The sequence below is a fragment of the Salvelinus alpinus genome, chromosome 24 (assembly GCF_045679555.1).
Source record: "Salvelinus alpinus chromosome 24, SLU_Salpinus.1, whole genome shotgun sequence".
Taxonomy (NCBI): domain Eukaryota; kingdom Metazoa; phylum Chordata; class Actinopteri; order Salmoniformes; family Salmonidae; genus Salvelinus; species Salvelinus alpinus.
Genome location: NC_092109.1, coordinates 13,892,102 through 13,917,947, shown reverse-complemented (window position 1 = coordinate 13,917,947; position 25,846 = coordinate 13,892,102). Strand labels below are relative to the sequence as shown.

General features: G+C 42.6%; 1 protein-coding gene across 6 annotated transcripts in view; it reads left to right on the top strand.

Moving 5' to 3' along the window:
* The window catches only part of LOC139552206 (netrin receptor UNC5D-like), a 324,682-nt gene that overhangs the window by 250,474 nt on the left and 48,362 nt on the right, over window positions 1–25,846 (top strand). For 2 of the 6 annotated variants that reach the window (XM_071363699.1, XM_071363698.1), the window contains exons 5-9: window positions 9,025–9,199; window positions 12,035–12,202; window positions 15,252–15,416; window positions 16,707–16,739; window positions 19,926–20,111. In XM_071363699.1, the coding sequence (XP_071219800.1) occupies window positions 9,025–9,199; window positions 12,035–12,202; window positions 15,252–15,416; window positions 16,707–16,739; window positions 19,926–20,111 (727 nt within the window). The remainder of the gene's footprint in view (window positions 1–9,024; window positions 9,200–12,034; window positions 12,203–15,251; window positions 15,417–16,706; window positions 16,740–19,925; window positions 20,112–25,846) is intronic. The other 4 variants (XM_071363702.1, XM_071363701.1, XM_071363700.1 and 1 more) reach the window with 3 other exon arrangements.

Here is a 25,846-nt window from a genome sequence, read left to right as displayed (position 1 = left end):
ATCTCCATATGAATCTGGGGAATAACTATAACTCCTCTAACCAAACATCACTTAAAGTGGAACTGACAGCGTTTTAACTACTTCGCAGATATGAAACAAACAGACATCATATATACTTTATAAGAGGTTTTAAAAATAGGTTTTATTTGACTGCGAATTCCATGACGTAGAGTAAGGCTTTGTTGGCATAATATATGGATGCAGTTCAATGCAGTGGAAAAGCATTCTCTGGAGTGATGAATCACGCTTCACTATCTGGTAGTGAGACGACAAATCTGGGTTTGGCGGATGCCAGGAGAACACTACCTGTCCGATTGCATAGTGCCAACTGTAAAGTTTGGTGGAGGAGGAATAATGTTCTGGGGCTTTTTTCATGGTTCGAGTTAGGCCTACAATGACAATCTAGACTATTCTGTGCTTCCAACTTTGTGGCAACAGTTTGGGAAAGGCCCTTTCCTGTTTCAGCTTGACAATGCACCCGTGCACAAAGTGTGGTCTATACAGAAATCGTTTGTCGAGATCGGTGTGTTAGAACTTGACTGGCCTGCATAGAGCCCTGACCTCAACCCCATCAAACACCTTTGGGATGAATTGGACTGCCGACTGAGAGCCAGGCCTAATCACCCAACATCAGTGCACGACCACACTAATGCTCTTGTGGTTGAATGGAAGCAAGTCCCCGCAGCAATGTTACAACATCTAGTGGAAGCCTTCCGAGAAGAGTGTAGGCTGTTATAGCACCAAAGGGGGGACCAACTCCATATTAATGGCCATGATTTTGGAATGAGATGTTAGACAAGCAGGTGTCCAAATACTTTTGGTCATGTTGTGTACCTTATTCACTAATACATATTGATATCAGGATGTAAATCTCATTGTTTGCTGCCTCCAGCACTTCGAGATGCACTGTTTCATGTCAGTCATAACCTAGCTAATAGGTTAGCTTGTCTATTTATGTAGCTATTTATTTAGAAGGTTAATTATACGGATCCTAACATTAGCTAGCTAGCTGCTGGGAAGGTGACATGTCATTGGAGGAGTGGGTGAGTGGACGACTTTTCCGCCATATCGTATTTCGGTGGCTACAGCTAGAGATGCAGGTGTCATTTGGTTATCTAGCAAGAATTGTGAATCACCTTGCTAGCTAGCTATGCTGAACTTGAACGACTGTTATCCACAGTTAGCATATCTCTTAGGTGTCAATCAAATGTATTTGGCATCAATCAAATGGGAGGGCAGGCAGGCAAGTTCCCATTCAGTTGTCGAAACATGGCTTGGGACAAGCATGTATTGGCAGGCAAGTTACAGAAGGGTGAGCAGTGCAATTTTGATGGTCAACTACAAGTTTAAAAAGTTTGAGAGGGTTTATCTACTATTTCATCATTAGATTTTAGCTCATCTGGCTCTGGCTAACATTGATTAGTTGCTGATCTCTTTGTTGTTGTTGATGTGCATAGGCAACTGAGGGAGAGAGAGCCTACATGTTCATGGTTGTTTGACCAATAGGACTATAAAGTTCCCAAATGTAAGTGGACTCCCATGGTATTTACAGAAATCCATAGAGGTGTATTTTGTGAATTTTGGTAAATGCTTTCTAATGATCTAAAGTCGTGCTGTTGTTACTGCCTGTAAACACACAGTCCAGTTCAAATTTAATGATGGCAGGCCCATTTGGCAAATGGCTTATTTGCATATAGGCCTACTGTAGCTCTGATTGGTTATGGTGCACCGTTCTGTGTAGAGTCCGGTCCTGATGTGCGTTCAGTTCGCTTGAATGTTTGCTGCGTTGCAGAACAGTTTGTACTGAACGACACGTTTTCCAAAATCATTATTTTACGTTCTTGAACGGACTTTGAGGTACGTTTTCTCCCATTAGGTTTTATTTACTGCAGGGTCTATCAATTGTACAAACACACGGCTACTTTCCCACTCTATATTGCTATAGAATATTCACAAATGCCTCACTCTACGTCATTCCCAAGCATTCTATGAAAATGTGAAAATATCCGTATCTAAGTGCTTGCTTCTCAGTTAATGTAAAAAAAAAAAAAAAAAGTGTAATCTTCTTCCTGGGGGAGTATGTGAACAGATTATAATACGATTTCATGTTGCTAAAACGCTGTCAGTTCCACTTTAATGGACTTTACCACCCCTGTTGAGAATGTAGCTCGGAAGACATTTTGGATCAGAGAAAGGTTCAGAAACTGTTTAGAGATGATCAGCTGACCTACTGTGTGTTTTTGGCTGCCACGACTTAATTTACTTTGGTCATGCTGTTTATTTGAATGCTGTTTCACATTTTGATGCAATTTGCATCGTGTTATGAGTTCATGAAAACACATTATTGCTGAGCTAATACAAGCAGTGCACATATGAATCAACATTTGACTCAACATTAATTAACTTGCCGACAGTTCACTGGATTTATCTATGCATATGTAATGGTTGTGATTGTCCGTACTGTTTGAAAGCAATGCACCATATATCATCAGAGCATCCTCACATATCACTACTCTGTTTCTTTGTTCTGTTCACTCAGACAATGTCAACAATGGTGTAGTGCTGTTTTGTTAGGTACTGGAACGCCCCAAAAAATGTAAATGGTGTTATAATTTCTCAATCAATGTTTGTACCGACAGATTATTGTTTAGCATTTTAGAATATGCGTAAAATGCATCCTTAAGTTCTCCTGTGTGATGCAGCGGTCTAAAGCACTGCATCATAGAGCTTGAGGCGTCATTACAGCCCCGGGTTCGATCCCAGGCTGTGTCACAGCTGGCCGTGACCGGGAGACCCATGAGGCAGCACACAATTGGCCCATTATCGTCTGGGTTAGGGAAGGGTTTGGCCTGCTGGGATTTCCTTGTCCCATTGCTCTAGCAACTCCTTGTGGTGGGCCGGGCGCCTGCAAGCTGACTTCGGTTGCCAGTTGGACGGTGTTTCCTCTGACACATTGGTGCGGCTGGCTTCTGGGTTAAGGGAGCAGTGTGTCAAGTAGCAGAGCGGCTTGGCAGGTTCGTGTTTTCGAGGACGCATGGCTCTCGGCCTTCACCTCTCCCAAGTCCATAGGGGATATGCAGCGATTGGACAAGACTATAACTACCATTTGGGGAGATTTAAAAAAAAAAAAAATGTTTTTTAAATGCATCCAAAATGCAACATCTGCCTATGCCCACACATATTATCTCAAGAAATGTTTTGATTTTTAATACCCTCAAACACCAAATTAGGCATACTTAATCTGTCAATCGTGAATAATAAAAGTATTGTTTTACTGATGATCATTTGATCTCAATCAGTTTCATGGGAATATGCATTTAGATCTTGAATTATCTCGGTTTCGTGAGCGAATTAGAGCAGATGGTGGTGACCAGAGATGGACAGTATTGTTAAATGTATTTAAAATATATATTTGAAATACTTCTGAGTATTTTGTCACTTGTATTACACTGGTCTGAACTACTCTCCGATGTATTTTTGTCACGCCCTGGCCATAGAGAGGCTTTTATTCTCTATTTTGGTTAGGCCAGGGTGTGACTAGGGTGGGCATTCTAGTTTCTTTATTTCTATGTTTTCTATTTCTTTGTTTGGCCGGGTGTGGTTCTCAATCAGAGGCAGCTGTCTATCGTTGTCTCTGATTGAGAATCATACTTAGGTAGCCTTTTTCCCACCTGGGTTTGTGGGTAGTTGTTTTCTGTTTAGTTTAGTTACCTTACAGAACTGTTTGTTTGTCTCTTTGTTATTTTTGTTCTAGTGTTCAGTTTTAAATAAATATCATTAACACGTACCACGCTGCGCTTTGGTCCACTCCTTCTTCATCAGACGAGCGTTGTGGTTCACATTTTGTTGCCAAGCTTTCACCCTGCATTGGTATCAGAAGTCTGATAGCACTATGGTGTGATAAGAGCATCTTCTAAATGAACTATATATAAATGTATATGTAAAAATCTTAAATACTTTGTTGAGGGATAATGTACTTGATACGACTGTGATATGTTGTTGTGTCACCAACTGAAGCTATCTTATGATGAATGCACTAATTGTAAGTCGCTCTGGATAAGAGCATCTGCTAAAATGGCAATGTAAAAATTAACAATTGTAAATCATGTTGAGTATTACTCTAATGAGCTTTGCCCTGAAACAAAGCCAGTAATAATACCCAGTGTGCTTTGCAGTTCATTTTGGTATGTTCATTTCTGCATTTACATTTAGCAGACACTCTTATCCGGAGTGACTTGATCAACTAAGGTAGATAAACAACAACATATCACAGTCATAGCAAGAAACACGTTTTTGTAACCGTTACTGAGAATGTTGATGCTGTTCGGGCCAGCTACTTGCACATTTATTGTTGTATTTTACAATACAAAATACATGTATTTTATTTAAATAATTACAATTAATATATATTATTTTATACTTTGACCTTTATGGTATTTCGTATCTGTATTTTGTCATTTTTGCCCATCCCTGGTGGTAACAAATAGCATAGCTAGGCCTGCCTTTATTTTGTTTCAATCAAAGCACCTATTTTGCCTAGTGATGCCGTTGGCTTTTAGCCACATGAGAAAAACAATGCGACCACTCAGCTAATCATCCTAAAATCTCATAAGAAATAGTGGTGTTTTTGGTTTAACAGTATCGTTATACTTTGCTATTCTATTCGGTTATGTTGTGTGGAATACTAATTAAATAGCATATGACTTTGCAGACATTGATTCAGCTTTGATCTAACTTTAGTAAACAAGCACCACTGTGAGAAGTGGCGGAGCGAGGCTCTGGTGCGCTCCGGCAGCACTACACCCCTGAATGTCACTCCATCTGGCTCAGTAGTAATGGAGCCAAAATGGCACAGTCAGTCGCTGCTTGTGTCCCAGAGTACAGCTGGTGGGGACTGTGACTGGAGCAGACACATCTGAACTAGATGCTTGATGGCGCTATCTACACTCCCCTCTGTATGTATTTGGACAGAAAAGCTAACATTTTGAATTTGGCTCTATACTCCAGCATTTTGGATTTGAGATAAAATGTTTCATACCAGGTGACAGTACAGAATGTCACCTTTTATTTGTGGGTATTTACATACATACAGTGGGGCAAAAAAGTATTTAGTCAGCCACCAATTGTGCAAGTTCTCCCACTTAAAAAGATGAGAGAGGCCTGTAATTTTCATCATATGTACACTTCAACTATGACAGACAAAATGAGAAAAAGAAATCCAGAAAATCACACTGTAGGATTTTTTTTAAATGTATTTGCAATTTATGGTGGAAAATAAGTATTTGGTCAATAACAAAAGTTTATCTCAATACTTTGTTATATACCCTTTGTTGGCAATGACAGAGGTCATTGAGGTCAATACTTTTTTGCCCCACTGTATCTGTTTTACCTTTTAGAAAGCACTTTATTACCTAGTGCCCCCATTTGAAGAAGTCATAGTATTTAGACAAATTCACTTATAGTGTATTAAAGTGATCAAAGGTTTAGTATTTGGTCCCATATTCCGTGCACACAATGACTACATCAAGTTGTTGGATGCATTTAAAAGCTTGTTTTGGGTTATGTTTTGCCCATTAGGATTTTTTTTATTTTTTTTATTTTGGAGTCTTACTACTTTTATAGTAAGTAAGAATATAAGATGTCTGTGAACACTTCTAGATGAATATGGATGCTACCGTGATTATGGATAATCATAAATGAGTCATGAATACCCCCAACAAATGCTACCCTACCCCATTATAGGTGATGTAAATGTAACGCAATAGGAAGTGAATGATCATCTCTGGTAAATGATGAAAGTAGCATAATGAAAACACAATTACAGTATCAGCCACAATGAAAGGCCCATATTAACTGTCAAGAAGATGATCACACAGATTACTCAAGGCAATAAAGGAAAAAACTTTGGAGATGTGGAGAGAAAAAAATACTTTTCAATAACTTTGGAGATGTGGAGAGAAAAAAATACTTTAAGAACTTTGGAGATGTGGAGAGAAAAAAATACTTTTCAATAACTTTGAGAGGAAAATGTTTTACTTCACAATCATTAGGCTTCGTATTAAGCAACCAATCTTCCACCACCAAATTGTAATTAATCATTAAGTCGGCTGATCCAAAGTAATTTAAAGTGCTTAAAATGTAATTATGCACTGATAAACATAACATTTCCAAACGACGGCGAGATAAGACAAGGACACACCGAAGGTTTAGTGCACTGCCGCCACCGCCCCCGCCACAGCGTAATGTCACTGTCACATTCCGAAAGCTCATTTGTTTAATGTGATTTCTCCAAAAGTCATCGGAGCGTCGATGGGGAAAAGGCCGGACATGATTGAGGGAGGAGGGGATGGAGAAATGGAGAGGAAGGAGTGATGGAGGAGGAGTAAGGGGCTTGTTAATGAAACTCATAGTTAATTGAGTTGGATGGAAGGAAACGGGCAAATGCCGCAATGTTTGGTAATTGCCTTGTTGTCGCTTTCACTTCCACTGTAAATGAATGTAAATGTGGCGGCCGGTTGCTTTTTTGTTTCAGAGTGATTAGTTATTACACCTGATTTTATGTATGGGCTGATTGGAATGACCTGATTGGCGCTTAGCTTTGTTGTTGAGTCAAGGTTATGAGGTAGTAGCTATGGCTCCTTTGGCTAATTCTCTGCAAATGAGGGATGCGGGGCACTGCCAGGGGGTTAGCCACGGATGTCAACTTTTTCATATCTGCAATTTCAAGCAGCTTCAAACCGTCACAATAAATATCAAAGCCTCCATACCACTCCCACCATGGGAGTGCCAGTCACCCCGCGCCCTGCTGGCTCGCTCCTGTCATGACACCAGTAGATATGGCACAACCCTGTACCGTGACACACTTGAGGACAGTCTAACCAGTCAAACGAGATGGGTTATCAAGACAGACTACCACACTGTCAGTATCAGTTAGTCCAGACGGAACAGACACAGGAGTAACAGATGGTTGTGGGAGACAGAGGCCATGAAAAGCCTTGTGCTTCTCATTTATGGAATCAGTTAATTAGGCAACTTTTAATTAATGTATAAAGCATTTCCATTTCATATGTGTGTTCTATTTTGTTGGCGCCTTCACCTTAAGACATGTGCTTCACCAATTAAAATGTTTTGTTACGGTTTAAGAGCAAATCAACTTGGGGAGACGGCATCAGACACTTATCAACACACACACACACAAACCGTCATTATGTGCAATCACTCGATCACACACTTCATACACACACACACCTCAGAGTGGACATGGCTCAACCCAGTGCTGCTTGATGCCTTCTAATTGGAACAAATGTGGCAAATGACTGTAAACAAATCCATGTCCCACCCTCCCCGGGCTTTCTGTCTCTACGTCCTTATCACCGCCTACGTATTATCCACTCCCAACCAACCCCAACAGCCAGACTCCGGGACTTCCACCACAGAATGCAAATCACTGCCCACACACACACACACACACACACACAGACAGACAGACAGACAGACAGACAGACAGACAGACAGACAGACAGACAGACAGACAGACAGACAGACAGACAGACAGACAGACAGACAGACAGACAGACAGACAGACAGACAGACAGACAGACAGACAGACAGACAGACAGACAGACAGACAGACAGACAGACAGACAGACAGACAGACAGACAGACAGACAGACAGACAGACAGACAGACAGACAGACAGACAGACAGACAGACAGACAGACAGACAGACAGACAGACAGACAGACAGACAGACAGACAGACAGACAGACAGACAGACAGACAGACAGACACATCAGAGAGAGATGGAGAGATAGTGGGGAGGAGGAAGAGAAAGACTGGATGAGCAACAACACAAAAAGGTAATCATTAGACAGTGAGAAATAATACATGACAAATAAAGACAAATGGTGTGATGGTAAAAATAAGTCTAATTACCCTGTTTTATGTGTGAATAAATAAATACATCCACAATTGGAAAAAGAATCATAAACAATATGGCTTCCTTTTCTGGTTTGGCAGGTTCTTAGTACTGACCCTCTCTGTTGAGTTGAGTACATGTCGTTGGTAGCAGTGCTGGAGAAAGTAGTTGGAAAGGCAACGTGGGGGTTGATTATTCATTAAAGGCCAGGAACAATTGTGTAGAGAGAAAGGAAGATAGGTAGAGAAGTGCCACCAGCTTAGTTTCTCTTGGCGCTCTGGAGCAGAACTGTGAAAAGAGTGAAATTAAAAGCACATGATGAAAGACTTCTCAAAGGGAGAAAAGGGAGAAAAAAAGCCACTTGTGACATGACTGGTGATTTATGGATTTCTCTGCTCGCATTTGTCTATTGGGGGCATTACCAAAGAGCAAAGCAATCTCTGAGATTGTCTGTTATTGGTGGTTCTGGTATTCCACTGGCAAATGGACACATACACCAACAGGGCTCCCAGTGGGTTGGGGAGAATTTTTTGTCGTCAAACACACAGTCATAAATCAAGCTTTACTCCCAAATGCCCTGGCCAGTCGCTCTCATTGAGCACCTCCACCCAAAGGCACATTCATTTCAATTTACAGGGCCAGCCATGCGATATAGGGACGCATCAGTGGAGCGTTAGTTTAGTTTGTAATTCCTAATTACTTTCGCTCGCAACATGGCTGCTGAATTGCTAATGGTTGGGGTGTGTGACCCTGCTGAGAGCTTTGCTTTGATTGGTTGAGGTGGGGCTGGGAATCTCTCTGATTGGTTGAAGGGAGGCTGGGAGTTGCTTTCATAGGCTGATTCTAATAGTGAGGGTTGTAACGCCTACTTCGGGCCAGTGAATTATATGTATGTGGTGATCGATAGAGCATTGACATTAAATTCAGGGTGAGTCATTAGGAAATATTTAGTTTACAATGTTACTCCAAACCTACATGACGTTGTGTGCAAGAATTATTTCAAATGTACTTTTTTAGCAGCCTCACTCCCATTCTTAATTCTGATTGGTGGATTTCTGATTTTGACCAATGGCAGCCTCACTCCTTATTAATCTCTGTTGTTCTAGGTGGAGTGGTTGAAGAATGAGGAGCTGGTGGGCTCGGATGGGAATATCGACACGCGAGCAGACCACAACCTGATCATCCAGAAGGCGCGTTTGTCTGACTCGGGAAACTACACATGTCTGGCCAGCAACATCGTGGCCAAGAGACGCAGCCTCACCGCCACTGTGGTCGTATTTGGTAAGACAACTGGATTGAATTCATTAGGACACACCGTAGCCCGTCCTTGTTTCGGGCTACACGGGTAGCCCGTCCTTGTTTCAGTCTGTTTTATTCTATTTCGTACCTAATGAATACTACCTTTCCCTATGCAGCAGACCTTATAGAGCAAACCATTTATTTCGATTACTTTGAGCATTTGATTGAGTCTGTCTTGAGAGACAGACAGCATTTTCACTTTTGGGACTATTCTAATTAAGTCCATTGCACAAAGGCAAGCTCAATCAAGCGCAGCTTGATTTTGAGGGGTGTTCAATTATTTCACTAAGTCACAGTGTAGTCAGACACAAAGTACAACAAATAAACCATACAGAGTTGTCCTGTTTTGACACACAATTCATGGATATTATGTGAGAATTTTCCTTACAAACAACATCCCTTGTATTCTCTCTAACTAATTTACACTCAGCCTTTGTATTTTTCCGTCATTCGTCGTAGCCTGTCACATCACACGTATTTCTTTATTTCTTTTAATGTACCTGCATAGGTACGTTCCACATGCATTTTCACATTGTTAGCATCTCCTTTCTCTTGACATGTATCTGAAGAAGATCTTTTCTGCCTTCTGTCAATTCATTTACTCCAATCAGTCTCTCGTAGGCAGCAGACAGCAGTAGGTGTTAATAGCAGTCAGAAGCTGACATGTCTTGGTGTTATGTTCCATCTTGTGACGGGCATGTGATGAGTGACTTCCTGGTTGAGTTTAAACACAACGAGACATTTAAAGACATGGGGAAAGCTTTGACATAAGCTGTCAAAACTCCTCAGCTGCGTGCCTGCTAGCTACCTGGAGGCTAGGATTCTCTGTTGCTTGTGCTTTCGCAGGCTCGTACTGTAGGAAGGAAGGAAAGAGTGATAGGAACCGAATAGCGCCTATCATAACTCCACAGGACTGTGTGAACAGAAAGACAACGATAAAATCTCATTAATTAAACCTCATGAAACATCTCTCTGAATATTATATTGTTTTCCTCTTCTCTAATTTATTCATTCCCTCTCTCAAACCCACGTTGCTAGTTCAAAACCTCCTCCTCTGTGTCAATGAGACCAAATCACCACACCGACAGTCATTAAGACTGCTGGAAATCCAGCTACTGTTTTTGTCTATACACAGAACCTGTTGAGGCCTATCAGTCATCTGTGTAGCTAAACTACTTGGCCAAAAGTATGTGGACACCTGGCCGTCAAACATCTCATTCCAAAATCATGGGAATTAATATGGAGTTGATCTGCCCTTTGCTGCTAGAACAGCCTCCACTCTTCTTGGAAGACTTTCCACTAGATGTTGGAACATTGCTGCGGGGACTTGCTTCCATTCAGCCACAAGAGTACTGATGTTGGACGATTACGCCTGGCTCGCAGTCTGTGTTCCAATTCATCCCAAATATGTTTGATGGGGTTGAGGTCAGGGCTCTGTGTAGGCCAGTCAAGTGCTACCACACCGATCTCGACAAACCATTTCTGCATGGACCATGCTGAAACAGGAAAGGGCCTTCCCCAAACTGTTGCCACAAAGTTGGAAGCCAAGAAATGTCTAGAATGTCATTGTATGCTGTAGCATTAAGATTTCCCTTCACTGGAACTAAGGGGCCGGAACCATGAAAAACGGTTCTCCTCCACCAAACTATACAGTTGGCACTATGCATTCGGGCAGGTAGAGTTCTCCTGGCATCCGACGAACCCAGATTCTTCCGTCGGACTGCCAGATGGTGAAGCGTGATTCATCACTCCAGAGAATGTGTTTTCACTGCTTCAGAGTCCAATGGCGGCGAGCTTTACACCACTCCAGTGACACTTGGCATTGTGCATGGTGATCTTAGACTTGTGTGCGGCTGCTCAGCCATGGAAACCCATTTCATGAAGCACCAGACAAACAGTTCTTGTGCTGACGTTGCTTCCAGGAACTCGGTAGTGAGTGTTGCAACCGAGGACAGTTGATTTTTACACGCTTCAGCACTCGGTGGTCCCGTTCTGTGAGCTTGTGTGGCCTACCACCTCACTGCTGAGCCGTTGTTGCTCCTAGACATTTTCACTTCACAATAACAGCACTTACAGTTGACCGGGGCAGCTCTAGCAGGGCAAAATTTTGATGAACTGACTTGTTGGAAAGGTGGCTTCCTATGACGGTGCCACGTTGAAAGTCACTGAGCTCTTCAGTAAGGCCATTCTACTGCCAATGTTTGTCTATGGAGATTGTATGGCTGTGTGCTCAATTTTATACACCTGTCAGCAACGGGTGTGGCTGAAATTGTCGAATCCACTAATTTGAATTGGTGTCCACATACATTTGTATATATAGTGTACCTGACTGCCTGTCATGTTAATAATGTGCCTGGAGGCCCTGCTGGGAGAGAGAGCCTACAGACAGATGTAGTGGAGTAATGTGTTCTCACACTGACATTTGTTTCCTGTCTGGCGATGAATGATGATCAATGGACTCATAATCAGTCAATGACTCAGCTGCTTTTGAGCCCAGCACATCTGAGAGAGAGCGAGAGAGAAAGAGAGAGAGAGAGAGAGAACTCTGACATGCCTTTGGTTTCTTGGCCTTTCACACTCCTGTGTTTTAGGCAGTTAGCCTGTGTGTGTGGAGGTTTTTACTCTTCCCTCCACATACTCTGCTGTCATGTTACATTTTGCATGCTTCTCTCCTTTTCCCCCCCTCTATTTTTCTCTCCATGTTCTTCTCCCTCTCCTTCTATCCTTCTCCTTCAACCTCCTTCCCATCTCCTTCGCCTATTTTCCATCTCTCCCTCTACTTCCTTCCACCTTCTCCCCCTTTGTCTATCTCTCCAGTGAACGGAGGGTGGTCATTGTGGACAGACTGGTCCGCCTGTAATGTGCGCTGTGGGCGGGGGGTCCAGAAACGCTCCCGTACCTGCACCAACCCCGCCCCTCTCAACGGGGGCACCTTCTGCGAGGGCATGTCTGTCCAGAAGAGTACCTGTAATGCCCTCTGCCCAGGTCTGTTTGTCTATCTGGCTATCTGGCTGGCTATCTGTTCTCATTCTATCCAACTGTCTGGGAGGGGGGATATGTTTGTTGTAAGGTTGCATTATTTGCCAAAGCAATCTGTATTATGACAGCATTCCTCTCCAAGGAGGAGGTGATCTCCCCTGCTGCTGTTAGGATAATTTCCCTCCAAACCGCTTTCATAAACCGCTTTCATCGTCTGACCCCATTTCTCCCCTCCGAGAGAGAGAGAAAAGGATATAGAGAAGAGAGAGAGAGAGAGAGAGAGAGACAGGGCTAGAGAGAGAGGGCGAGAGAGGGAGAAGATTAGAAGAGTGTGAACATGGATAAAGAATATCATGCGGTATGAAAGGAAAGTACCAGAAAAAGACTCCAGCCATAGACTGTTCTCTCTGCTTCCGCACGGCCAACGGTACCGGAGCAACAAGTCTGACAGCAACAGGCTTCTGAACAGCTTCAATCCCCAAGACATAAGACTGCAAATTGCTAACAAAATGTCTAAATGGACTATCTGCATTGACCCTAATATATACACCACCGTTCAAAAGTCACTTAGAAATGTCCTTGTTTTTGAAAGAAAAGCCAATTTTTTGTCCATTAAAATAACATCAAATTGATCAGAAATACAGTGTAGACATTTTGTAAATGACTATTGTAGCTGGAGATGGCTGAATTTTAATGGAATATCTACATAGGCGTACAGAGGCCCATTATCAGCAACCATCACTCCTGTGTTCCAATGACACGTTGTGCTAGCTAATCCAAGATTATAATTTTAAAAGGCTAATTGATCATTAGAAAACCCTTTTGCAATTATGTTAGCACAACTGAAAACTTGTTCTGATTAAAGAAGCAATAAAACTGGCCTTTAGACTAGTTGAGTATCTGGAGCATCATCATTTGTGGGTTCGATTACAGGCTCAAAATGGCCAGAAACAAAGAACTTTCTTCTGAACCTCGTCAGTCTATTCTTGTTCTGAGAAATTAAGCCTATTCCATGCACATTTTCCAAGCTGTTTAAAGACACAGTCAATTTAGTGTATGTAAACTTCTGACCCACTGGAATTGTGATACAGTAAATTATAAGTGAAATAATCTCTCTGTAAACAATTGTTGGAAAAATTACTTGTGTCATGCACAAAGTAGATGTCCTAACCGACTTGCCAAAACTGTCACGTTCTGACCTTAGTTCCTTTGTTATGTCTTTATTTTAGTTTGGTCAGGGCGTGAGTTGGGGTGGGCATTCTATGTTGTTTTTTCTATGTTTTGTTCTATTGTCCTTTTCTATTTGTTTGGCCTAGTATGGTTCTCAATCAGAGGCAGGTGTCAGTCGTTGTCTCTGATTGGGAGCCATATTTAGGTAGCCTGTTTTTCATTGTGTTTTGTGGGTGATTATTTTCTGTGTAGTGGATGTCACCTTACAGAACTGTTGCGTTTCGTTCTCCTTTGTTATTTTGTTTAGTGTTCTATGTTTAATAAATATAATGATGAACACTTACCACGCTGCACTTTGGTCCTCACCTCCTTCCAACGACGAGCGTTACAAAAACTATAGTTTGTTAACAAGAAATTTGTGGAGTGGTTGAAAAACGAGTTTTAATGACTCCAACCTAAGTGTATGTAAACTTCCGACTTCAACTGTATATGTTGATGCCTAATCACCATACCCCTAGACATATTTACCCCTACCCTTCCAGTATCCCTGTACATTGTAAATATGGTATTGGCTCTGACCCTGGAACTGACCCTGTATACAGCTTACTTACTTCCTCGTGTTCTTCTTATTTCTATTTCTCGTGTGTTTTTGTTCTACTTTAATTTATTGTACTACTGAGATTGATTACTGCATTGTTGGGAAAGAGCTTGCAAGAAAGGCATTTCCCTGTACTTGTGCATGTGACAATAGAACTTGAAACTTGAAAAGAAAAAGGTTAAGAAAAAGTGAAGCAGAGAGAAAAAGGGAGAAAGAGAAAAGGAACTTGAGTGCAGCATAGTTAACAACAGAAGGATGTAGAATAGCCCTTACAGAGAAAGTGAAAGAAAGAAAGACAGAGCAAGAGAGAAGGAGTGGTGCCCGTTATCAGAGCATCTGTCTAATCAGCGCTGTCCAAGTGTTCCTCTACATGCGGTGAAATGTATGGTTTCAGACCACTGTACCAATCACCAGGGAAACGTGTTGGAGAAAAGGGAAAAAGTTATCTGGCGAGGGCAGCACTCTCCCGCCAACACAATCTCCATTCATCTCAACCACTCTTCTCTCTCTCATTCTCTCCCTCTTATTCTCTCTCTCTCTCTTTCTGTCCCTTTCCTCTCTTTCTTGTCCATAAGCCCCCCCCCCCTCTCTCTCTCTCTCTCTCTCTCTCTCTCGTCCTCTCTCTCTCTCTCTCTCTCTCTCTCTCTCTCTCGTTCTCTCTCTCTCTCTCTCTCTCTCTCTCTCTCTCTCTCGTCCTCTCTCTTCCTCTCTCTCTCTCTCTCTCTCTCTCGTCCTCTCTCTTCCCCTCTCTCTCAACTCTCTCTCCTCCACAAGACTTTCTCTCTCTGTGAGTGTCAGCCAGTGTGCAAACACAGCATTTGCATTTAGATTAGCAAGGCAAAGGGAAACCTTGAAAACCTATGGAATTGGTAAGGTGGTAAAGGAGACTTGATGGAACAAGACAAAAATAAAACTGTCTTTTCTGGCTTGAGTCAGCAACAGGATAGAACATAACATGGTACTTTTCTAATGTCGGCCCTGGAGAGAAAGAAGAGGGGGTTTTGTGTGGTGGGCTATAGGGCTGGTCCATTGTATGTGCTCTATCGGTAAGGTCCATATGGGGGGTGCAGTTATGTTCTGCTCAGCTGTTTGCTAACGCTAGGAATTTATGATATGTGTTGGGTCTAAGGTTCTGTGTGTGTCTCTCTCTCTCTCTCTGTGTGTGTGCGCGTGTGTGTGCGCGTGTGTGTGCGCGTGTGTGCGCGTGTATGTGCGAATTTGTGCGTGCATGTGTGTACATGCCTGTATTAAGCGTGTATGTTTTTTTAACCCTACCTTCCCTCTCAGTGGATGGTGGCTGGGGAGAGTGGACAGAATGGACGGTGTGCAGTGCGGAGTGTGCGAGGCAGCGCAGCAGAGAATGTACAGCCCCGGAGCCTAAACATGGAGGCAGGCTGTGTGACGGGGCCGCCCTGGGAACAGATAACTGCACCGGGGGCCTCTGCACTCAGAGTGAGTAATGTCACATGCAGCTTCATCTGGTAGATATTGTCATCATTCAAATCTTCATTATAATCTTCACCATCATCGTCTTTGTGATCGGCAGAATGTTCATCATAGGGATCATCATCATTATCGTCATCATCATCGTCAATACCACACTTATTTTGTTGAGAATTAAAACATTGCCAAAGACAGAGTAGTCTTCTATTGGCTGGCTCGTTTCCAGTTGCAACACCAGCAGTGCTGTGGACAAATCCATCCTTAGTTCCTTAGTGCTGCCATAAGCAGTGACCCACATACAGTGGTTTGACAGCATGGTATGGAAGCAGAGTTTCAATTATATCGTGACATTCAAGGGCCTTTTTTCAGGGGACTTAGTATTTTTATTTTTATTTTGTATAGAAACGTTTTATGGGCCTAAGTTAAGACGTGTATTTTAACAGTAAAAATGTCTTACCTTTTATTGTGGCATGAACACAACAATTGTCACTTCAAAAAGTAGGCTACCTGCGCACGTTCATAATACAATCCACTCCCAAATAATTCCAGCATCCAAACAGTGCACATTAGTTATAAAACACCAAACAGTGTAATGACATTGAGGGATGTTCATTAGACCTACACTCCATTAGCCTGAATTAATGTATGGGTTTTGCTGACAAATTGACCTTTTTTGTCAAAAGAAAAGTCAGGACACCTGAAAACGGGCTGAAATATTGGACGCAAATACAAATGAGAGAACAGGAGAATGATTAACTTATTAACTTAATGCCTTTTGTTACATATAGAGGAGCTCATGTCTCATGAGTTCATGGCCCCCCTGTAATCCACACACTGGATGAAAGTCCATACTTATTTCTTAATTCTTCTGATGCCCATATTTTCTCAAGTCATTTTTTAATCATCCATCCGTTCTCATCCTCCCTGAGGGAGATGCGGGAAGACAATCAGCCTTATGTTCTTCACGTCAATATCCACACACACTCACACACGCACAGACACACGCGCTCGATAAAATCCCTGGGTGATAGAAAATCCTATCACCGAGCCAATCTCACTACCAACTGTAAGACACACACATTGAGATCATGATCACATTTGGGCATGTACACACGTGCGCGCACACACATACACTCCCCGTGTCATAAAGAGTATTATCACTGGGCCAATCTCACTACCACGACAGACACACACACACACACACTTAAGGGTGCTCGTTGTAAAACAACTGCAGGTTACATCCTGTATTATTCCATTCAAGTAGAAGTGAAATGACATGGTGTCTCTGTGTCTTTGCAGATCGAAAGCTGCTACACGACGCCAAGCCACAGGGTGAGTTCTCCCCAACCACCATCCTACTTTAGAACACAATGTAGCACACAAAAACCACTATGGCTACTCTGCTATAACAGCCATTTATATGTTGTCATGCCACCTCTCACAGATACAACTCTCCAACCCAGAACTCCAACATCATGATCCAGATCCATTATTCCCACAAACATGATCATATCACCAATATTGAACATTATCTTTCCACCAGCATCATTATCCTATCGTTATTAACTATACCGTTAAGGTAGTTTCCTCAGTTAAAATGGGTCTACTTACCACTATGTTTAGCCAATTGAACAAAGTTTCTACCGGTAGCTTGTAAACATTATCAGCTAATAGTACGTTGGCAAACGCGCCCTTCTGCTGCTTGACAGGCAGAGCCCACAAAGGATGGGAAATAACCTAAACCACTCAGGTATAGTTCATTTGATTTTATATCACTCAAATATCCAGTTAATGGTGGCCAATATTGAGAGATATTGTCAGGCTACCCTCACGTATCTGAAATGACATGATCAATTGATGTTTATTGATCATGAACAGCATGCAGTGACTGCTGTATGACTCTGATGATAGAGCGACTGTAAATGTGCGCAATTGTTTTGAATGGAATAATCGGAAATGTGTATTTCTGATTTATGCTTTTCGAGAGGTGATGATATTACAACCAAAGATGATTATTCTTTTTAATTATTAATTTTATTTTAAAAATGGACCCCGTTTTCTCCACCAATATGGTGGTATCCAATTACATTGGACGTACCAAGTACGGACTCGGGAGAGGCGAAGGTCGAGAGACCTGTGCTTCCTCCGAAACACAACCCAGCCAAGGCACACTGCTTCTTGACACAATGCCCACCTAACCCGGAAGCTAGCCGCACCAATCTGTCGGAGGAAACACCGTACACCTGGCGACCGTGTCAGCGTCCACTGCGCCCGGCCCGCCACACGAGTCGCTAGTGCGCGATGGGACAAGGACATCCCTGCCGGCCAAACCTTCCCCTAACACGGACGACGCTGGGACCAATTGTGCGCCGTCCCTTGGGTCTCCCGGTCACGGACGGCTGCGGCAGAGCCTAGACCCAGAATCTCTAGTGGCACAGCTAGCACTGCGATGCAGGGCCTTTGGGAGGTCTACAACCAAATAGTTAACATTTATTAAACAATCCTTTGAAAATGGCATGCAGTTGTCAATTAGCAGAGCTGGGATCTTCTTGTCCCCCAGCAGGCAAATCGAACGCTCTGCACCTTAATGTGTCTTTTTATTCATAACAACCTATACATGAAACCTTATTATCACGATGAACACCATCAAAATAATGATCTTAATCATAAAATGCTATTTTAATGCCAATTACTTGTGACACCACAACTGTCACATTTTTACTTGTGACACCACAACTGTCACAGTTTTAGTTTTGTTTTCTTCTTCGTGGGAGTGAGGGAAAAAGACGCAGCCAGTCAGCCAGTCTGCCAAAACTTAGCGAGCCCCCAATTAACCTGCCACTTTTAGCTGCTAATGCCTCTTTTGCATATTTTGGCAAATGCTCCTTTTCTTGGAGCTTCAGTCTACTTAGCGATTCTCTCAGTCCTGTTCCTGTGCAGATCTCATTATCTTTGGAGAACAAGCTAAGCCAGCAGTGCTTCTCTTTACACACAAACAAACTTTTTTTTAAATCTGTTGTGGTGTACTGGTGAGACCGGATACAGCATAATCATTGCAGATGAGCTAATTTAATGAACTGGTCTTGTCACAATATAGGGTGTTCACCCATAAAAGTATTAATTCATTCAAGGTTTATACAAATCAATAGAGTATTGTGTCAGAAAAATTGTCCAAACCCTATGTCTCTACCATATACAGCACCTGTCAAAAGTTTGGACACACCTACTCATTCAAGGGTTTTTCTTTATTTTTACTATTTTCTACATTGTAGAATAATAGTGAAGACAGCAAAACTATGAAATAACACATATGGAATCATGTAGTAACCCAAAAACTGTTAAACAGTGTTGAGATTCTTCAAAGTAGCCACCCTTTGCCTTGATGACAGCTTTGCACACTCCTGGCATTCTCTCAACCAGCTTCATGAAGTAGTCACCTGGAATGCATATGAGCCAATCAGTTGTGTTGTGACAAGGTAGGGGTGGTATACAGCATAGCCCTATTTGGTAAAAGACCAAGTCAATATTATGGCAAGAACAGCTCAGATAAGCAAAGAGAAACGACAGTCCATCATTACTTTAAGACATGAAGGTCAGTCAATGCGGAAAATTTCAAGAACTTTAAAAATTTCTAAACAGCAAATGAACGTTCTTATTTCATCAACACTGTCAAGTACAAGTATATTAAGGTAATATTGTAGAGAACAATAGAAAGATTAATGCTATGTTATTTATAATGACATAGGGCAAAGAAAATGTTTTGACATAAATGTCATAGATGCCTCTTGAATTGCCCAGTCTTTCTCTATATTCTAGAGCAGTGAGCCCTACACAATATCCCAGTAGAACGCTAAGGGGCTTCCGAGTGATGCCAGAGCGAAACAGCCCTTTGAGATGACAGTCAGGTGCCGGGCTTGATTAGAATCCTAGTTGTGTGCGTGTGCATATGTGTGTGTGCATATGTGTGTGTCTGACACACCAGTCAGGTGCTGGGGTGATTAGGACGACTTTCCTAGCAAGCTTCCTCATTAGTGCGTTAACAGGATGCAGTGGGGGAAAATACCGCACCACAGCGGAGTGAGGAGACAGGAAATGGAGAACAATAAGCCACAGAAGGAAGCAGGTTGAAACCTGGAATCTTTCTGCCCAAAAATAACTCCTGCTAGAAACTTTTCAGTAGTACCTTAGAAGTTTTCTGGAGAAGCGCATTTAGAGAGGTTACTGTGAAAGTTTGGGGTAAACATGACTTTACTGTGCCTCTCCCAAAGCGTTTTAATTCAACATATTTTAAAATGAGGTGCAAACGTTGTGCAGCAGGGAAAGTTGTGTTGGTCTGGCCAGTATAGCAAGAGATATATATGCCACTTGACTTGACCCTACCATCATTAGGCCCATATAACACTATTATAATATGACCTTCTGAATTCTACTCTGAATATAGCTCTGAGTTGATACCTTGTCTTTTTCTCTGATGTTTATACTTTGATTAAAGTATCTCTCGCTCTCTCACCCCCCCAGGTCTGGAGGTTAGCAGTGACATAGCGCTGTATTCGGGCCTGGCGGCAGGGGTGGTGACTGTGGTGGTGTTGATTGTGGCAGTGACCCTCTACCGGAGGAACCAGAGCGAGTACGGTGTGGACGTCATTGACTCCTCCGCCCTCACTGGGGGCTTTCAGTCCTTTAGCTTCAAGACCGCCTGCCAAGGTGAGCTCAGAGAACACAAACACACAGACAGACACACATACACACACACAGACACACAGACACACAGAGACACAAACACACAGCTGAACACACATGAACTTTGGATAAGATGAGCCAGGGGGGGGCACACATACACATACACACACACATACACACGCCAAGTTGAAGCAGAAAGACACACACACTTACACTGCTCAAGACACACATTGCTGTGGTCCAACAGAAGCTCAGTGTGTGTGACTGACTGTCCTTGGTGGTTACTTTGCGCTCCATTCAATCGATGTGTGTTTAATTACTTCATTTAAAAAAGTAATTGTATCCAACAGCAAGGTTGTGTTTGGTTTGCTCAGTGACACAGTAGGGTGGTGTCAGCGCTGTCTAACTTATCTGTCTCTCTATCGTTCTCCCTTTCTCTCTATCTCTCCCTCTCGCTTTTCTTTTGCCCTCTTTCTGTCTATTTCTCTCTCTCTCATCCTGTCTGGAGTGGAGTGGAGCAGAGACCAGACACAGCTCTCATTTCTCATGATCTTGTCTCTCTCTTCCAGACAATCTCTCTCTCTCTCTCACACACACACACACACAAACACACCTCCCCTCAACTGTTCAGCACCCCCATGGTGTTGATGATGGGGGAAAACGCTGTCTCAGGTGCCGCTCCAGAATCTCCCATAAGTGTTCAATTGGGTTGAGATCTGGTGATTGAGACGGCCATGGCATATGGTTTACATTGCATTATTTGAGTTTAAAATGTACATTTAGGGGAATTAAATATATAGAAAATATTTGGTTTTGAAATTTTCAAAATACTTTCAATATTATTAATTTCCATGTTGGCTTTATGCCTTTATGCTCCATGACTCTGGAGATTTGGTGAACTCTGTCAGATTAGTGTAAAATCCTAAATGAATCAGGACTGAGCAGGGTCATCTATACCATAAGGACCCCTTATTCATGTCCTCATTACATGTAGCACAACAAGACCACTCATGGTCTGGAAAGTTCTCCACTTTTGATAGGTGTAAACAAACAATATTAGAATCACTAATAGAATATGAATTTTGGTTAAAATATGTTACATTTAATTAGGTTTAAGAGTCATAAAGCAACTGAAGAAAAGTAAATTGCTACTGCCAAAGATAAGATAAATCTACATAAAACATCAACTCAGATTTTTGTCTAACGTCCACTCCGTCAGAGTGCTGAAAGATCTGATAGAATGGTTATGTTTTTATTAAGGATTTACAAATGTATAGTTTTCCATATTTTACAAATGTTTGTATTGAACTTTAATTTTTAGAGGCAAAAATATGTCTGTTTTCAGAATCTGTTGTCAACTCTGTCAGTGGCTTGTCAACTAAACTCAGCAAAGAAAGAAACGTCCCTTTTTCAGGACCTGTCTTTCAAAGATAATTTGTAAAAATCCAAATAACTTCACAGATCTTCATTGTAAAGGGTTTAAACACTGTTTCCCATGCTTGTTCAATGAACCATAAACAATTACTGAACATGCACCTGTGGAACGGTCATTAAGACACTAACAGCTTACAGACGGTAGGCAATTAAGGTCACCATTATGAAAACTTAGGACACTAAAGAGGCCTTTCTACTGACTCTGAAAAACACCAAAAGAAAGATGCCCAGGGTCCCTGCTCATCTGCGTGAACGTGCCTTAGGCATGCTGCAAGGAGGCATGAGGACTGCAGATGTGGCCAGGGCAATAAATTGCAATGTCCGTACTGTGAGATGCCTAAGACAGCGCTACAAGGAGACAGGATTGACAGCTGATCGTCCTCGCAGTGGCAGACCACGTGTAACAACACCTGCACAGGATCGGTACATCCGAACATCACACCTGTGGGACAGGTACAGGATGGCAACAACAACTGCCCGAGTTACACCAGGAACGCACAATCCCTCCATCAGTGCTCAGACTGTCCGCAATAGGCTGAGAGAGGCTGGACTGAGGGCTTGTAGGCCTGTTGTAAGGCAGGTCCTCACCAGACATCACCGGCAACAACGTCGCCTATGGGCACAAACCCACAGTCGCTGGACCAGACAGGACTGGCAAAAAGTGCTCTTCACTGACGAGTCGCGGTTTTGTCTCACCAGGGGTCATGGTCAGATTTGCGTTTATCGTGGAAGGAATGAGCGTTACACAGAGACCTATACTCTGGAGCAGGATCAATATGGAGGTGGAGGGTCCATCATGGTGTCACAGCATCATCGGACTGAGCTTGTTGTCATTGCAGGCAATCTCAACGCTGTGCGGTACAGGGAGGACATCATCCTCCCTCATGTGGTACCCTTCCTGCAGGCTCATCCTGACATGACCCTCATGCTTGACAATGCCACCAGCCATACTGCTCGTTATGTGCGTGATTTCCTGCAAGACAGGAATGTCAGTGTTCTGCCATGGCCAGCGAAGAGCCCGGATCTCAATCCCATTGAGCACATCTGGGACCTGTTGGATTGGAGGGTGAGGGCTCAGGCCATTCTCCCCAGAAATGTCCGGGAACTTGCAGGTGCCTTGGTGAAAGAGTGGGGTAACATCTCACAGCAAGAACTGTCAAATCTGGTGCAGTCCATGAGGAGGAGATGCACTGCAGTACTTAATGCAGCTGGTGGCCACACCAGATACTGACTGTTACTTTTGATTTTGACCCCCCTTTTGTTCAGGGACACATTCAATTTCTGTTAGTCACGTCTGTGGAACTTGTTCAGTTTATGTCTCAGTTGTTGAGTCTTGTTATGTTCAACAAATATTTACACAAGTTAAGGTTGCTGAACATTAACGCAGTTGACAGTGAGAGGACGTTTCTTTTTTTGCTGAGTTTACATCACTGATCTAGGGTCCCACCAAGCCTCAGTTTTCCCATCTGATCAACCATTTGGCTCCCAAGTGGCGCAGCAGTCTAAGGCACTGCATCTTAGTGCTAGAGGTGTCACTACAGACACTGGTTTGATTCCAGACTGTATCACAACTGGCTGTGATTGGGAGTCCCATAGAGCGGCGCGCAATTGGCCCAGCGTCGTCCGGTTTAGGGTTTGGCCGAGGTAGGCCTTCATTGTAAATAAGAATTTGTTCTTAACTGACTTGCCTAGTTAAATAAAGGTTCAATAAATAAAACCAATAGACAAGTTTGTCTATTCTTAGTAGCTTTAAGTCTCATGTAGTAGTCCAACTCACTAAACACAAGTTGGAATCAAAGTTTAAAGTTCTAAAGATAAAGAATCTCTCTCAATTATAACACACACAAGTATAAAATCTAATTTCTCACTCTCTTGGCCATTAGCGGAGAGTTTTATACAGATAGTTGTTGCTTTGGAGGGGTGTTTGTTACACCTCTATTGCAGTGACAAGTACTTTGAAGCACTTCCCGGTGTCATGGTGAGGTGTTTTTAGCAACTCAGTTTCCATAGTGAAGATCTTGTTGTCGTTGAGACAAGGAAGTTGTTTAACACAATTGTTGCCAGGGTTTGCCCTGGTTGTCAGTAGTTACCACAGCCAGGTAAGGGTTAGGCATGAGGTTAGCAGTGTTACGGTTAGGTTTAACATCATATTTTAAGAAGATAAATTGTAGAAATAGGTGGGGTTTAGCCATAATTATGACTTGGTGGCTGTGGTAACTAGTGACAACCACTTGCCCTCCAGCCGTAATTGACATTCACTGTGTCACTTATTGGACCACTGATGACTAACAGTTAGCACACCACTATAAATCAAATTTTCCTTGTCACAGTTTGTAAACAGGTGTGGACTAACAGTGCAATGCTTACTTTCACATCCTTCCCAACAATGTAGAGAGAAGGAAAATAAAGAAATACATCTTTTTTTTTTTAATCTCGCATAGCTCATTGGTACACCCTTGTGGTTGAATATATGTATCTATTGTAGGTCCTAGGATACAGAATTTTGGTGTGTGGAATATTGAGGAGGGGGTTGCTGTGTGGGTGGGAGATTCTGCCTGTTCTCAACAGGCAGCCAGTCTCAGAAGGGGGACTTGACGAGGGAGACTGCAGTCCAGACACTGCTGCTCTCTTTGTTCTGAGTGTTTGCAGTGCTAGTGTTTTTAGTTAATTTGTGTATCTCACATTATGTGCCCAGTATGATAGAGCAATAAAACTCTTAGCAGATAATGACAACATGACAATAACAGTAGATGATGTAATGAAAAGTTGGAAGGTGGTTGGTAATGGAGGACATCAGGTGGATCCACGTCTGGGTGTTGGGCAGAACCCCTAGGGCGTGGAGAACAGGAGCAGAGTTAATGGGAACAGGGTAGGAGACAGACATAAACAAGCAAACAGGTTACACTTTACTGTGAGACAATGTGATAGATTAGTGCAGTGTTATAAATGGGAGACTTCAACACTTTTGGAAGCTATAGCCTACCTCAAGCTTGTCCCCCTCCGATTCAGGGCACAGAGAATCAGACTGATCCGAACTCACTGGTTTGGGTGGATGGGATACCTCCTGGGGGGCTTGGACAGCCAGTGGTCCTAAAGTCATTTGGAGAGGTAGATTTTTTTTTTTAAATATTCACCTTAACAGATGGTGACCCCAGCTAAGAGCGAAAGAGCAGCAAGGTTTCTCAGGTCTCGCCTTCCTTTTGTCCTTCTTCCAAACCAAGTAACTCACCCGGATGTAGTAGCACTTGGTCCCTCTTCTTGATTCTGCTCCGGTAGCTCTCCTGTACCTTGTCGATGTTCAGTCTCACCTTGATTGATAACAGGAATAAATGCAATTATATTTCATATCACAAATACATTTCTTACATATCACTTGGAGGGCCAGAAAATAAATTTTGGACAATCATTTTTACCTGGTCAAAAACCTCCACATCCTTCTCAGTCCGTGCCTGAAGGTGGTCCTCAAAGGTGTTCTGATCTGGTTCGACAACTTCCACCACATCAGGTGGGGTTTCAGTGATCTGAAAGTACGTCATACAAAAATAGCAATAGACAAAAACATCACTAAGTCAATCACACATTTGAAAGACTACAGTATATGGAATAATTGTATATACAATTGCATTGTTTACCTCAGTCAACAGCTGCGGTTCCCGTTCGTACTCGGTGGAGGCCTGGATGCTGTTGTGCGCAAAGAGAATTACCTTCAGGTTGTTCTCTCAACCTTCCTGGTACCAGTCAAGGGACTTGCCCATGGCAGTCTTGAGGCTCTAGTTGGTCCATTCACCAATCCTGGAGGAGGGGGTAGGAAAGCTATATCTATTGACAATGTAAGATTTTGAAATATGTTTGATTATGTACCAGGGAAAAACAAACTAATTGTAAAAAAAAAAAGAAAAAAAAAAATCATTGGTGACAGAATATAATATCCGTACCTTGTTCCAGTGTTCATGATCTCGGTCACTCAAGATGACCTGAGGAGAACCGTGTGTGTAGAAGATGTCTGTCAATCGCCTTGAAGGTGGCCTCGCCAGTCTTGTCTTTGATGGGTATCATACAAAACAAAAATTGATTTTTGGTTTCAAGCCTTTTTAATGGGTTACAGAAGGGAATTTAGAGTTAAGCATGTACTCCTCCTTTACTGACCTTAATGGGTATTGCCTCCATCCACTTGGTAAAGTGATCGGTCGCCATCAGACACCAGCTGTTGCCACTCCTGGATTTCGTGACGGGTCCGATGAGGTCCACCTCTAACATGTAAAGTGTTAGAGAGAAGATTACTTTATTCTTACCCGTATCTGTGTCATACAGTATGCAGATTTTCA